This window comes from Elephantulus edwardii, unplaced genomic scaffold (genome assembly GCF_000299155.1).
Source record: "Elephantulus edwardii isolate Elephantulus edwardi_28Jun2011 unplaced genomic scaffold, EleEdw1.0 scaffold00111, whole genome shotgun sequence".
NCBI classification, from domain to species: domain Eukaryota; kingdom Metazoa; phylum Chordata; class Mammalia; order Macroscelidea; family Macroscelididae; genus Elephantulus; species Elephantulus edwardii.
The window spans coordinates 11,608,053-11,624,547 of record NW_006399861.1 but is presented as its reverse complement, the minus strand read 5'-3'; the positions used below and the strand labels follow the sequence as shown (position 1 = coordinate 11,624,547).

General features: G+C 38.6%; 1 protein-coding gene across 1 annotated transcript in view; it reads left to right on the top strand.

Moving 5' to 3' along the window:
* Positions 1-16,495, top strand: part of LOC102848552 (probable phospholipid-transporting ATPase VA-like) — a 664,838-nt gene that overhangs the window by 347,786 nt on the left and 300,557 nt on the right. The window contains 3 exon segments of the mRNA XM_006892177.1: positions 3,570-3,822; positions 6,618-6,829; positions 13,175-13,369. Coding sequence (XP_006892239.1) covers positions 3,570-3,822; positions 6,618-6,829; positions 13,175-13,369 — 660 coding nt within the window.

Below are 16,495 nucleotides of genomic sequence, written 5' to 3'. Positions count from 1 at the left end.
AAGGATTCTGGGGCTTCATCTGACATACTTTGGACATGTTGTAAGGAGGGACAGGTCCTTGGAGAGGGACATCATGCTTGGGAGGGTGGAGGGACAATGCAGAAGGGGAAGACCCTCTATCAGTGACTGGGGTAATCGGGATGGGAGTGTCAGAGGCAGTGCGATTGGCACAGGATACAGGGTTTAGGGCTGTTGTACATAGGGCCGCTACGAGTCGCAAACAACTAGACAGCACATAACAACAACAACAACAACATGTAATAAAAATTATATGCTTGTTCAGAAGTGAGATTAACTTTAAAAATATTTCCACAAAGGTAGTGTGAGATATATTTTATCTGGTAGGTTTTGTCTGTGTTGTCATCTGAGGCTTGACTCTACTGTGGTTCTTGTTCTAACTAGTGATTTCAAAGAATTAGTGCTTTACTGGTGACAACACATAGTAAGTATAATTGAATTCTTATAAACACTATCATGTTTTATCCTAGTAAACATTTCATACAAGATGTGCTTTATCTATAATTGTTGTTGTTGTTTTAGCATCATCAAGTCAGCTCACAGTTACAAAAGGAAAAAACCCAACTCCAATTGTACTTGCATCATCCCCGCAAACTCTCCTTAAATTAAGTCCACTGTAACAATTACTGTGCCAATTACTTTCATTGAGGGTCTTCCTATCCTTCTAGTACCCTCCACCTTTCTAAGCAGAATGTACTTCTCAAAGGTCTGGTCACTCTAATAATGTGCCAAAAGTATGCTGTGCAATCCTTGCCTCTAAAGGGCATTCTTACTTAAGTTCTTCCAAGACAGATTTCCTTTTCCCCCCAGAAGTGTATTACACATTTCATATTCTTTGTCAACACTGCAATGCAAAGTCCCAATTCTTCAGTCCTCCTCATTTACTGTACAGTTTTACATGCAAATGAGTCAATGTAAAATACCATATCTTGAGTCAGGAATGTCTGAGTCTTTAAAGTGGTGTTCATTCTTGCTCTTTGGCGCTGTAAAGAGATCCCTGGCATCAGATTTGCACAATTCACAAAGTCATTTGATTTTTTTGACTGTTGCTTCCGTAGGAATTAACTGTGGCTCCTTTTCTCCATTTGTAATGATAGATATGAGGATTTTTGTTGAGATAGAATCTATAATGAAGGCTATAGTCCTTGATCTTCAGGCAAGATGACTTTTCTAATGAGGACTCCTATCTCTTCCCCTTATTAGTTTCTCTCTAATAGTAAAATTTCTTCTATCCAAGCTATTAAACCTTCAGTAGAGAGAAATTCTGCTTTGCAGCATCCCCATAGGCTATCTATATTTAACTTCTTTGCAAATAATTTCATTGTTATTGCTGTTGCTAGTCGCTGTCATGTTAAGTATGACTCGTAATAATCTGATCCTGTGCTATCTCCATCATTTCTGATATGCTCAAGCCTATTGCTGCAGTTACAATGTCAATTCATATCATTGAAGGTTTCCTGACCTTTCACCTTTCCAAGAATGGTGTCCCTTTCCAAGTAATAACCTCTCCAACAACATATCCAAAGCATATGAGATTAGGTTTTGCCATCCTTGCCTGTGAGGAATTCCCTGGTTGCATTTTTTCCAAGACATATTTATGTTTGTTCTTTGGATAGTCCATGAGATCTTCAGCACTCTTCTCCAATATCACAACTCAAAGGCATCTATTCTTCTTCTGTCGTCCTTATTCATTGTCCAGATTTCAGATGCATAGCAGGTGATTGAAAAGACCATGGCTTGAATCAGGGACACCGCAGTTTTTTGCTTGGTTTGGTTTGTTGTTGTTTTTTTATTAATTTCCATACAAAATTCATATACATTGTGTTTCACACTCTCCTTCAATCACATTTTGTTTTATAAAATCATTGTTGTTGTTGTTGTTGTTATTATGTGTCATTGAGTTGCTTGCAACTTATAGCAAATATAGCCCTGAAACCTGCCTACTTTATTGTCTCTGACACACTTACTCCCATTATCTCAGTGACTGAATTAGTTCGTCTCATCAAGGGTCTTCCTCCCTTATGCTTTTCTTCCACCCTTCCAAGCCTAATGTCTCTGTCCAACGACTGGTCCCTCCTTGCAGCAAGCCCAAAAGTGTGTCAGACGAAAACTCAGAAACTTTGTCTCCAAGAAGTAGCCTGGTTTCACCATCTCCAGGATTAAACCTGTTTGTTCTTGTGGCAGTACATAGTATATTCAATACTCTTCTCCAGCACCACAGCTAAAGGCATCAATTCACTATCATCCCTCATCATTGTCCAGCTTACTGACATATAGCAAGCAATCAAAAAGTCTATGATCTGGATCAGACACACCTTAGTATCCAGACTGCTGGTGTTGCCCTTCAGTACACTGGAGAAGTCTCTGACAGCAGACTTTCCCAATGTAATTCTTCTTTTGATTTCCTGGCTGCTGGCACCAAGAGTGTTGATTGTGGAGAAAGCAAACTAAAGCTGTCAACAATTTCAATCTCTTCACCATCTATCATGATGCTACCAATTGGCCTAGTGGTGAGAATCTTTGTTTTCTTCATGTTGATCTTCAATCCATATTGAAGGCCATAGTTCTTCACCTTCCGCAGCAAGTGCTTCAGGTCCTCCTCAGTTTCAGCAAGGACGGTTGTATCATCTGCATAATGCAGATTGTTGATGAGTCTTCCTTCAATCCTGATGCCACATTCCTCCTCATAGACTCCAGCTTCCCAGCTGATCATTTTTGCATAGCGATTAAAAAGATATGGAGATAGGACACATTCCTGGCATACACCCTTCTAGATCTTAAACCATACAGTGTTTCCTTGCTTTGTCTGACTAGGACCTCCTGGTCCAAGCATAGGTTTTCTCATAAGAACAATCAAATGTTCTGGGTAAACTACAATTTTTTAACTGACACCATTGTTCCCTAGTACTTTGGAGAAGTCCTTGACAGCCGACTTCCCCAGGGCAATGTTATGTCTTTTTATTTCTTGACTGTTGGTACCTGCATGATGCTATCTGTATGCCTGATTGTTTCTATAGTTTGCTGTTAGGGGTACAACATCCATATGTTAGTTTGATGTATTGGGGAATAATTTGCATGTTGATAGTTACTTTATAGCTTAGGTGTATATATTCTTGCTTATTTAGTATTTGCTCTTATTAGCACAGCATGTGTCTGTCAGTGTGCTGTACTTGTGGGGTAACTTGTGATTTGTTATGATGCTCAAAGCTATGCCACTCATGTTTCAAATACCGGAAAGGCCACTCATGGTGGAAAAGTTTCAGCAGAGCTCCCTAAGACAGACTAGGAAGCAGGATTGACCATTCACTTATGAACTATCAGGCCTTCAAAACCTTTACAAACAGTCGAAGAACACTAGTAAATATAGTATTAGATGTAAACCCAAATACTCTAGTACTTTACCACCATTGCATCTAAACTCATCTATTTAAAGTCTTAAAGGTACAGTGTGCTTCCTACTTGTGACTATAGTAATTTCTTATTTAATTAAATTAATTCCTTGACTCCTTAATCTTTATAATAATTCATATCTATATGCCATTTTCTTCTAGATTTTGATTCCAATTTCCCTGTATGTTTCCATTGAAATTGTCAAAGTATGTCAAGTATACTTCATTAACCAGGATTTAGAGCTGTATGATGAAGACACAGATTCACAGCTGCAGTGTCGAGCCCTGAACATCACAGAAGACTTAGGACAGATTCAGTATATCTTCTCAGATAAAACAGGCACATTAACTGAGAATAAGATGGTTTTCCGAAGATGCACTGTGTCTGGGATAGAATATTCTCATGATGCAAATGGTGAGTTTGGGAGTAAGGAGTAGGAACAAGAGGTCTGTTTCCATCCTAGACTAAACAAAACAAAACAAAAAAAAAGAGCCTTATTCAAAGATGTGCATGCTTACATACACATACAGATGTCACTAGTTTTCAAGAAGAATAAACACAGATGACTTTCAAAGCAATGCTAAAGTCTGAGGTGATGCCCCTTGTCAGTCTTGCCCTGGGGCTGATGAGTATTTTCTGGAAAGCAAGTTCCCAACAGTTGAAGCATGGCCTCCTAAGGTCCTCAATTGTAAAGTGATGCCTTACTTCCCTGCCACGCCCAGAGACAAAAATGTTTCTATTATCATCCATCCACCTGTTTCTTGTTATCACTTGAAAATTCACAGAAGGATGCTGGGTAATTCATGCTTTAGATGACCTCATATTTTAATATCTTTGCATGTGTGTGAAGTTTTCTACTCATTAATAGTTCCTGGAACATAGTTTACACAGCAGAGCAGTGGCCTTTCAGCCATGCCTCACCCCCCTGCCCCGTACCTTTGCTGCCTCTTCCTGATCCTCATATATACTCCAGTATTCATAGCAATCTATCTTTCTAAGACCCTCAGTTTATTCATAAGCAGGTGTGACTGGAACCAGAACCCAGAGCCAAGAAAGCAGTTTGGTAAGGACTTTGTGCCACAGAGCATGTCCTGAGGATACCAACTGTACAACTAGGGTGACTCTTCTCTTGCAGCAGTATCTGAGAACTCAAAAGAAACCACCTCACAAAGATAGAAACAAATGCAAAATGAGAAGCAGAAGGATTTTGAGAGAAAGACCTGTAAGAAACAGATTTGTATGAGTTTCCTAAAAATGTGAATTTCTTTATAAAAATCAAAGCAATCATATTAAACATAAGCATAAAACTTGTACATTTTTTAAATGTTTTATTTCCCACCATAAATGAAGTGCTTCATTCACTCTACCTTTCTCCTTGTCTCTTCTACATCCCCTTATTTTTTCTTCCTTCTCTCTCTATCCTATCCCCTCCCTTACCTTTCTATAGTGTATCATAGTCAGGTAATTTCTGCTAAAATAATGAGAAGTTCTTGAATTTATAATCCTGTCTGTAACCAGTGCTCAGCTTTGTGAATATGGAGAGGTGACTTCCCATCCTTAGTCTCATTTCTCTAAAGAAATACTTGTTGAGATATGATGAGTGTGGAAGCTTGACCCAGAGTAGGGCTACAGAAATACAGTTTGCATTACAGACTCCAACATATTGCACTTCATATCTTGGGCCCTCTATTGATACTCCCAGGCCCCTTTCATGAAGCTAAGCCTGCAACAGAGCTTAGGAAAGACTTTATTAAAGTTAAAGAGCCTAATTAATAATCCCATCAGTGATGAAAAAGTTACCTTAATTGGGCAAAGACAGAAAATCTTGCCCAGAAGCACCTGTTAAGGAGCCCAGCAGTGTCACATGGTATGTTTGGCACTCACCGCGGTGGTAGGAACAATAGTCAGCTATGCCACTAAGGACTCTGTTATTAGTTCAATTGTATCCTTCCAAAGAAAGGTCAATGTCCTAACCGTGGTACCTGTGAACTTATTTGTAAATAGGATCAGTAGTATCAGTTCAGGTAACATAATATCTTATATTTTGGGCATGTTGTTAGGAGGGGACCAGTCCTTAGAAAAAGGTATCATGTTTGGAAAGGTGAAGAATCAGCAAAGGAAAAGAAAACCGTCAACAAGATGGATCCATACAATGACTGTAACAATGGGCTTGAGTTTATCCACAATATTGAGGATGACACTGGACAAGACAAGATTGACTTGAGAGCACCTAACAGCAACAGTATGGATGGGCCCTAATCTCATCTGAATGACTCCATTATAAAAGACAAGAAAAAGCATAAACAAAGAAAAGATGGTCATGTAATGATGAAAGGAGAATTGGTGTTATGCTACAGCTGCAAGCCTGTGGAAGCCCAGGGCAACTAGAAAATGGGCAGGGCAATGGAGAAGCCTTTGGAGAAAGAGCACAGTCCTGCTGACAATGCATAGCATTTTGGTTTCTCGCATCCAGAGCTATGAGACAATGAATTTATTACTATAAGCCCTCCATATGTGGCATTTTGTTATAGCAGCTCTAGAAGACTAACTAGTTCACAAACATTCTTAGGAGTGCTTCAGATCCTACTCCAGTCATGGCTTCTTCCTGGACCACCTCACGAGAAGGAAGGGTGAAGTGCAAGCAATTACCTCCCAGTATTGATGCTATGCCAGTAGAGTATTGTGCCCTTTGTATGGTGGACACTCCTTATTTACAAGCTGCTGGAGGTGATGCAGCACTCTGGGATAATGGGCAAAGCCATGAGTTTCTATGATCTTCTCTGTCTTTCTCTAGCTACCTGTCATATAACCTTTGTGCCCCATGACTCTTAGGTAAATAGAAGGGACTTACTGTGTGAATTTATCTCTGTCTATATCTGTTCACCCATCTGAGAGGTGGGGTAGCCATTATGTCATTATGAACAGGACCAAAATATTGGTACCCTCATATTGGGTGCCACTTTCACTCTCATCCCTAGATCAAGAGACTGTAGCAACTTCCTTTTTCTGTGAAAAAAAAAGGCTATTAAATGGTACATTTAAATGACAATGCCACAGGCCCTTGGTGCTGCAAGTTCTTAAGAAGTATGGTTTGGTGATGCAGTGTAGCATGGTAACTTCACTGGGTGACCTGACGTCAGTGCTTAATATCAGCTCCATTCTGCTGGACTCCCCATACTTCATGTCTTATTCTGTCCTTCTTCCCACAGCCAAGCGTCTGGCCACATATCAGGAGCCAGACTCAGAGGAAGAAGATACCCAGGGTACCTCATTGTCCCAGCGCAGCAACAATGGAAACCACCAGAGCTTTCGGATCATGCACAGGGGCCAGAGTTCCAAACCATATTATTGCACAAATGGCTGGGCTGGGACCAAAAGGACCAGTGTGCTGTCAAAATATTCAGCCTTCAGCAGCCCCATGGTGAGTGGTACACCCTGAAGTCAGAGTGTGGTGTAATAAGCCCTTACCAATAATGTTGTTGCTCCCTTGTTAAGAAAAAGCAAGCAAACATGTGTACACACACACACACACACACACACACTGTGTTGAGTGAATTCCAACAAGAGTTGGAAACCCTTTAGGGTTTCCAAGGCTGTAAATATTTAGGGACAGAGACTACTGCATCTTACTCCCACAACGTTGCGGATTCTAAGAACTTTTTATGAGCTGCTCAGCACAATCCACTGCACTACTAGACTTCCTTGCTTCCTCAAAGGGCGGGCTCTGTTTCAAAAGAAAAATATGAGATATAGTTGGGCAGATTTAACTTACCAACTTCAACTGAATGAGCAGCAGTTTCTTCTGGCCATTACCTTATCTTCAAAATAATGCCGTTTCCAAGACACTGGCCTAGGATTCTTCCACAAAACCACCCAGAGAGAATACGTGTCCTTCCAAATATACAGATTGAATTCCAGAATAAGATGGAAATGAGATGAAGCAGAGCCAACGAAAGCATGCCTAACTAGGTAAGCTCTCATCCAATAGCAATCTGTTCTTATTAGCTCTGGCTGACAACTAAATATCAATGGCACTTCCAGATCTCAAAGAAATTCTTTTGATTCTGAAATGCTTTAACAATAGATGTTTATAATCAGTTTTGTGATGTGGAAGCTAAGGCTATTCAATCATTTGCTATGGATTTGATAGCTGGATAATGAATAAAAATGACAGAAGAATTGATGCTTTTCAGCTGTGGTGTTGGGGAAGAGTACTGGATATTCCACCAACTGCCAAAAGAACAGACAGATACGTCTGGGAGAAAGTGCAACCAGAATGATCCTTGGGGACAAAAATGACAAAGCTTCACTTCACGTACTTTAGACATTTTGTTAAGAGAAGTTATTCTTTGGAAAGAGACATCATGCTTGGAAAGGTGGAAGGTCAATGAAAGGGAGGAAGATGGATCAATATGGTGACTGTAGCAATAGACTCAAATGTGTCAGAGATGGTGAGGATGGCACAGGATAGAACAGAATTCAGGTCTATTGTTCATAGGGTTGCAATGAACTGTACTTGACTCACTGGCACCTAACAACAACAATAACAAACTCATAAGCTCTGTTCACTGCCCTCAGTTCTGACTTGTAGTGGTGCTTCGTCCATCCATTGAGTTTCTCAGAGCAAGCACTTGGAGACACACAGCCTTTTGGTTGGTAGAACAATAAGCCAGCAAAGCTCCTTTTAAAAGCTGCCATTTAAAGAGGAGGTAAAATTATCTCTCTATGCAGATAGTATGATAGTATGCCTAGAAAACCCTAAAGACTCAGCAAGAAAATTATTGGACATAGTTGACAATTCAGCAAAGTAGCAGGATGTAAGATCAACATACAAAAATCAGTTGGATTTCTCTACAGTGACAAAGAGAATACAGAGCCAGAGCTAAGAAAAGTAATACCCTTCACAATAGCGAATCACAAGATTAAATACTTGGGAGTAAATCTAATTAGAAACACAAAGGATCTATTCAAAGAAAATTATAAAACATTACTACAAGAAACAAAAAGAGACCTGGAGAAGTGGAAGAATATCCCTTGCTCATGGATAGAAAGACTCAATATTGTGAAAATGGAAATAGTACCAAAGGCAATTTACAGGTTCAATGCAATCCCAATACAAATACCACTCCCATTCTTCAACGAGATGGAAAAAGCAATCTCCAGTTTTATTTGGAATGGAAAGAAGCCCCAAATAAACAAAACACTCCTTAAAAATAGAAAAAAGGTAAGAGGTTTCTTACTCCCTGATTTAAAATCCTGCTACACTGCAATGGTGGTTAAGATAGCATGGTACTGGTACAATGACAGACACATACATCAATGGAATAGAATTGAGAACCCAGAGCTCAGCTCATCTATCTATGGTCAACTGATTTTTGACAAGGAGATGAAATCAGTTAAGTGGGGAAATGACAGCCTTTTAAACAAATGGTGTTGACAAAATTGGAAAAATATCTGCAGAAGACTCCAGTAAAATCCACACCTCACCCCATATACAAAAATCACTCAAGGTACATCATGGACCTAGGACTAAAACCAAAAACTACAATCTTCATTAAAGAAAAGCTTGGAAGAACTCTAGAAGTCCTAATCTACAAAATAAACAGTCTTCCAAGTATCCTGAAAAATCTACAACCAGGAGAAGATAAAATAGATGAATGGGACCTTCTAAGAATCAAATCCCTATGCATATCCAAAAACTTCTCCAACAGGGTAAAAAGGGAAGCCACAGACTGGGAAAAAGCATTTAGTAATTACATGTCAGAAAAGGGACTTATATCTAGAATTTATAAAATACTTGAGCCCCATAACAAAATAAATAACCCAATTGAAAAATGGGCACACAATATGAACAGACACTTCACCAAAGAAGACATCCAGATGGCTAACAAGCACATGAAGAAATGTTCAAAATCCTTAGCTCTAAGAGAGATGCAAATCAAAACAACAATGAGATATCATCTCACCCCAGTAAGAATAGCAAAATTTAACAGAACAGCAAGCAACAAATGCTGGCGAGGTTATAGAGAAACTGGAACCCTTATTCACTGTTGGTGGAAGTGTAAAATGTTGCAACCACTGTGGAAGGCGGTATGGTGCTTTCTCAAAAAGTCTCAAATAGAGATACCATTTGACCCAGCAATTCCACTACTGGGAATATACCCTAAAGAGACCATAACCGACATCCAAGCAGATATATGCACACCCATGTTTATCGTGGCTTTGTTCACAATAACAAGGAGTTGGAAACAACCCAAGTGCCCATCAACAAATGAATGGATAGGGAAGCTGTGGTATATTCAGACAATGGAAAACTACTCTGCATTGAAAAACAAGGAACTCATGCAATATTATTAAAAATAGGTGACCCTGGAGGACATTATCCTGAGTGAAATATCTTAGTCACAAAAGGACAAATACTGCATGGTGCCACTGTTGTAGAATGGAACTGAAATCAGGGTTGGGGTAAGACTGAGAAAAACTGGATAAATTATGTATACTGTTCTGAAACAGATAAGGGAGAGAACAATTTAAAAGCGATATGTGATAGGGTATTTTCGTTATCACAGGAGTCCAGAATTAAGGTTGCATAGTGGAGTGTACTGGGGCCATGTAGGGGAGGCAGTGCCGGGGGGATTGTATACCAATGAAAGAATTTTTCTTTTACTTTTCAAAGAGAGGAGTGAAAGGGTGGGGAGGGCTGGGCAGGGAGAAAAATGCAACAATGAATGATTGCAAATCCAAAATTTCTGTAAATGTTCATTAAAATTAATAAAATAAAATTTAAAAAAAATAAAAGTTGCCATTTAAGCAGAAGTCCTCTAGAATCATTGATGCTGTTTGGTGGATAAGTACAGAACACCAGGAAAGGCACTCCACTGGACCAAGGCTGCGTTTGGAACTTTTTCCTAGCAATGTGAGTCAAAAGTGTCGGGAATGTTGGAATTCTAATCTAGGAGTTTAGTGATACAAAGATTTATGTGAAAATAAGTTTGACATAGCATTGTTTATAGCAACTGAACAATGAAAGAAATTAAATATCCAGTGATAAAGGAATAGCCAAATACATCATGTTAATTTCATTTTGTAAATTTTGTAAAAATAATTTTTTAAGTCATAGAAAAGAAACTTCTGATTTGTATATCTTCGTCATCGTTAAGTGCCCGTCGAGTCGCAGATGACTCATAGCGACCCTATGAAGGAGAGTCCTCAACTCTTGTGTGTCTTGATTTGTATATAAAACATTCTAAATGTATAGATTTTTTAACCATATGTTGAAAACCACGAAAGGAAACACAAAGCATGTTTTTGAAAATTAGTTACTGCTTTTTATGGAAATAAATTGCCTTCAAGACTGGTTGTTCCATTTTACAATCCCACCAACAGTGTTTGAGAGTTCTTGCCTCTCCACATCCTCTCCAAAATTTATGGCTTGCTGCCCTGCTAAACTTTGCCACTGTTACTAGGGTGAGAAGGTAGCTCAGAGTGGCTTTGATTTGCATCTTTCTTTTAAAAAAATAATTTATTTTAATATTTTATACTGGTTTACTTATAAAGTTCATACACATTGTTTTTCACACCAGATATTCCCCTTTCCTTTTCCACCCCTCTCTCCACTGATCAAATTGTGCAACTCTATGATTAAGCCTTCCTCCTCCACCCCCCCCTTCTCTCCCTTCTCCCCTTTGGATCCTCATACATGTTCTACAATAATGACCTTATACAGTATTTGTCCTTATGGGACTGAGTTAGTTCACTTAGCACAATGCTCTTCCATTCCTCCCAAGTTACATAGTAAATTGCAAAATCATTGCTCCAACATGCTGCATAGTATTGCGTGAATGTGGTACTGCTTGGACATATAGGTTGTTTCCATATTCTTGCAATGGTGAATAACACTGTTATGAACATTGGTATACAAATCTCTGTTAGTGCCTCAATTCTCATTTTCTCAGGATATATTCCAAGCAGTGGAGTAGCTGGGTCATATGAAATTTCTGTGTTCAGCTTTTTTTTTGATTGTAAAATTTTTTATTTGATTAAAAGTTTATGAAGCATATTGTTTTTTATATCATGCATATACATTCTATTCCATAACCTTAATTACCATGCCCTATTTAATGCTAATATTATTATTATGCTAATATTATTTATTGCCTTTCCCTTTACTCACATAAATATCTTTATTATGTATTAAATAATTTTTTTACACCTCAATTCCCCCTTGATAATTATTTTATTATGATTCTCTCTCTGTTTATACCTTTCCTTTAACTTTGTTTTTTTCTGTTTGGTGGTGGGTTTCTTTTTATAGATAATTTTTTTTATTTTATACTGGTTTACTTACAAAGTTTGTATACATTTTTTTCACACTGGTTCTTTCCCCTTTCCTTTACCCCCTCTTCCCTCCACCCATCCAGTTGTGCAACCCTATGATTATGTCACTCACACATACCCATCCTCCATTGTTAGTGGGATTGTAAAATGGTACAACCACTCTGGAAGTCAGTTTGACATTTCCTCAAAAAGCTGAACATAGAAATTCCATATTACATGACCCAGCTATTCCAGTGCTTGGAATATATCCTGAAAAAATGAGAACTGAGGGACTTATACACCAATGTTCATAGCAATGTTATTCAGCATCATGAGAACATGGAAACAGCACTTATGTCCAACCACAGTTGAATGGATTGAGAAATCATGCTACCTTCATACAATGGAATACTATGCAGTACACAGGAGTAATGATTTTTTTGTAAATTAGTACCTAGCTTAGGAAGGACTGGAGAGCATTATGCTAAGTGAACTAACTCAGTCCCATAAGGACAAATACTTTATAAGGCCATTACTGTAGAACGTATACAAAGATTTGCATCTTCCTTATTGTGAATAATTTTGAGTAGTATGACCCAGCTATTCCACTGTTAGGAATATACCCCAAGGAAATGAGAACTGAGACACAAGTGGAGATTTTGCACCACTGTTCATAGCAGTGTTATTCTCAGTTGCAAGAACATGGAAACAGCCCAAATGTCAAACCACAAATGAAAAGATTGAGAAATTGTGGCACATTCACGCAAAGAAATACTATGCCACTATCAGAGGTAACGAACGATTTAGAAAAATACCACATAACTTGGGAGAGACTGGAAAACATTATGCTGAGTGAACTAACTCAGTCTCCTACGGACAAGTACTGCATAAGGCCATTATTGTAAAAACATAATTATAACTAGTAAAACATATTCAAGGACCCATAAAACATGTAAGGGGGAAAGGGATGTAGAGGAGTGAGGATGGGTAGGGATGAAGGAAAAGGGAAGGATTCGACAGGGATCTGAAAAGTTTTGGAAATGATGGGTAAGGTCCAATGGTGATTGATTGTATAAAACATCTACATGTGAATGATTGTATAATGCACAATATGAATGAAGAATCGTGTGAAACATATTTTTTAAAAAAGAATAAGATTATTAGTATGAGATGGCACTATAAAGACTCATTAGCTTTTCAAAACTTTTCTGACTTTTGCAAGTTTTCTAACATGATAGTTTACTGTAAAAAATATTCTTTTGTGCTTTATTTAACAATAAAAGCATATATGTTTTATTTTATACAATGATATTTACATTGCTCTTCATACATGACGTGTTATGTATGTGTATAAGGTAAAGACTTGTTTACACCATAAAGTCAAGTGAAGCATCAAGAAGCATGGTGGGTTCCTAGATTGGACTGATCCTCAATTTCCATTTTATCACAGGAGAAAGACATCACACCTGACCCCAAGCTCCTTGAGAAAGTGAGTGAGAGCGACCGATACTTGGCCAATGCAAGACACCAGGAGCATCCGCTAGCCCACCTTTCACCTGAACTCTCTGACATATTTGACTTCTTCATTGCCCTTACCATCTGCAACACAGTAGTTGTCACATTCCCTGACCAACCTCGACAGAAGGTAATTACAGAGCAGCATCTGTATTATCCTCTCCTTCTTGATCCCTTGCTGCTTCTGAACCTTTTGACTAGTGGCAACTCCTGTGGATACATTTGAGATCCCACTCAGTATAGTCACTAGAACACTTAACATGAGCCAAAATATCTATCATTGCCCAACAGTGTCACATTAAATTGCAGGAAGGCAAGGTCCTGGACTTTGGGCCAAATAGCATGGCTTAGTGACAAGAAGTTGTGCTGCAGTCCTGAAGGCGTATTGTTGGAGGTCACCAACTGCTTCACAGGAGAAGGATGGGCATTCTCCTGCAATAAACTGTCTAAAAACCCACCAGAGGGTCATCTGTGGGTTGGTTCCAACTCTATGGTACATAACAACCGGGGATCCAATACTTAAATACAGGTCCTGGCTGTCTTACTAAACAGCTGAGTGGCTCCATGCAGGATTCCCTCCATGTGCCTCCAGTGTTATATGGATCAACGTGTTTGTTAATAATGTTAGCAACATCGGTATTAAAAGCAAAGGGACTGAGATTCTATGTGTTGCAGTGGTGGTTAAAACTGACTCATAGCTGACTGTTCAGTGGGTTTTCAGAGGCCGTTAATCACATGGAAGGAGATTGCCTATCCTTCTTCCATGGAGCAGCTGGTGGAGTCTAACTACCTGCCTTTGGGATTACAGCACATTTTCTTACCACTAGCCCATCAGAGCTCATTAGCCAACCCTATATAATAGTAGATTTTCACCCAGGAGGAGATTGCCATCTTTCTACCACAGAACAGCTGCTAGATTCGAACCTGTCTTTGAGTTGTCAGCACAACACCTTATTTTTAGGCTACCAGAGTTCATTAAAATGAGATTAAGATTATTTATTCAGAAAAAAAAGGAAAGAGATAGAACTGAATAAAGAAGGACCTCAGCCTACATGAGTAAGAGCTGATGTCTCCAAGTTAAAAACAAATAATAAAAATGGATATAGTCTAAGGAACAAAGAAACCATAACACAGTCATTTGGTTAGTTTCACTTGTCTTTCAGGTAAAATCATAAAAGGTTGCTATTTTTTTCTTTCTCATTTGGATTAATATTTTTAATTGTTATTCAATCACTCATATACATGTTGTCTTATAACATTAAGAACATTAATTATGCAATGCCTTTATTTACTTACCAACACTTCACTGTCCTTTCCCTTCACCCTACCCATCCATTTCCTAATTTCTACTCCTTCTCTCACTTCTCCTGGGTTAAACTCTCCACATTTGTTTCTATCTCTACTTCCTTAGTCTTTCCCGCCTTTGCCCTACCTATTCAAACCAATGAATATCCTGTTCCAAACTGTTAATTATAATGTCTGATCTTCCATTCATTTTATATTTACTTTCTTTTCACATATTCTAATCGGTGTATATTATCTCTGTTCTTTTTCTGCTCTCCCACCACCACCTGTAATTATCCTTTTAAAAAAATATTTTATGCTGGTTTATTTACAAAGTTTGTATATATTGTTTTTCATACCAGAACTTTCCCATTTTCTTCACACACACCCCTCTACCTATCCAATTCTGAGATTCTATGATTAATTAGCCCTTCCACTCTGCCCATCCTCACCCATCTGCTCCCACCCTCCCACACCCCCCTCCTTGGATCCTTAGGATTCGCATACTCATTCTACAATAATAGCCATGTACATACAGTATTTGTCCTTATGGGACTGAGTTATTTCATTTAGCAAAATGGTCTCCAGTCTCTCCAAGTTAGGCAGTAATTGACAAAATTATTGCTCTTTTTTTTTTTTTCAAAATTATTGCTCTTGCATGCTGTGTAGTATGCCATCTTGGGAATGTACCATAATTTCTCAATCTATTCAGTTGTGGTTGGACATTTGGCCTGTTTTGATGTTCTTGAAATGGTGAATAAAACTGCTCTGAACATTAGTATACAAGTCTCCATTTAAGCCTCAGTTTTCATTCTCTCTGGGCATATTTCAAACAGTAGAATAGCTGGGTCATATGAATTTCTATGTACAGCTTTTTTTAAGAAGCACCAAACTGCTTTCCAGAGTGGTTGTACTATTTTACAATCCCACAAATAGTGTACAAGAGTTTCTTTCTTGCTACATTCTCACCAATATTTATTACTTGCTGCTCTGGTAAACTTTGCCACTGCTACTGGGGTGAGGTGATATTCCTTTGGGGTTTTGATTTGCATTTCTCTTATTGCCAGTGATTTTGAGCATTTCTTCATGTATCTGTTGCTATCTGAATGTCCTCCTCTGTGAAAAGTCTTTGCATGTCTTTTGCCCATTTCGTAATTGTGTTATTAGTCTTTTTCTTGTGGAGGCCCTGTAGGATTCTATAAAGTTTGGATTTGAGGCCCTTGTCTGAAATGATATTGCCAAATGTTTTTTCCCAGTAAGCAGGTTTTCTTTTCACTCTGTTGGGGAAAGTTTGTGATACGCACAAGGATTTAATCTTTAGAAGGTCTCATTCATCAAGTTTATCCTCTTCAGACTGTGCATTTCTGGCTGTTTATGGGTTTATGGCAGTCTCTTTATACCACAGACTAGGCCATCTAAGCTTGATCCCAGTTTGTCTCTGTTGAACTTTATGGTTTTGCTCTTTACTCTCAGGATTCTGATCCATCATGAGTTGATTTTTGTGTGCAGTGTGAGATGTGGATCCTGTTTCAGCTTTCTGCAGGTAGCAGTGCAGTTTTGCTAGCATCATTGGTTGAAGAGGTTGTCATTTCCCAATTTGGTAGGTTTTATTTCCTTGTTGACTGTCAAATGACTATAGATATGTTGTTGTTGTTATTGTTGTGTGCTGTTGAGTCACCTATGACCCATAGTGACCCTATGTAAAGCAGATCTGAACCTTGCCTTTACCTGGGCCAGTCTCACTAATTCTGACACATCATCACCCATTGCCCCAGACACTGTATCATTCCATCTCATCCAGGGTCTTCCTCTCTTACATCGGCCCTCCATCCTTCCAAGAATGATGTTCTTCTCCAAGGATTGATCTCTCCTGGCCATTTGCCCAAAGTATGTGAGACAGAGCTTCAAAATCCTAGCCTCCACTATCTCTGTAAATGTTTATGAAAATTAATAAAATATAATTATAGAAAAA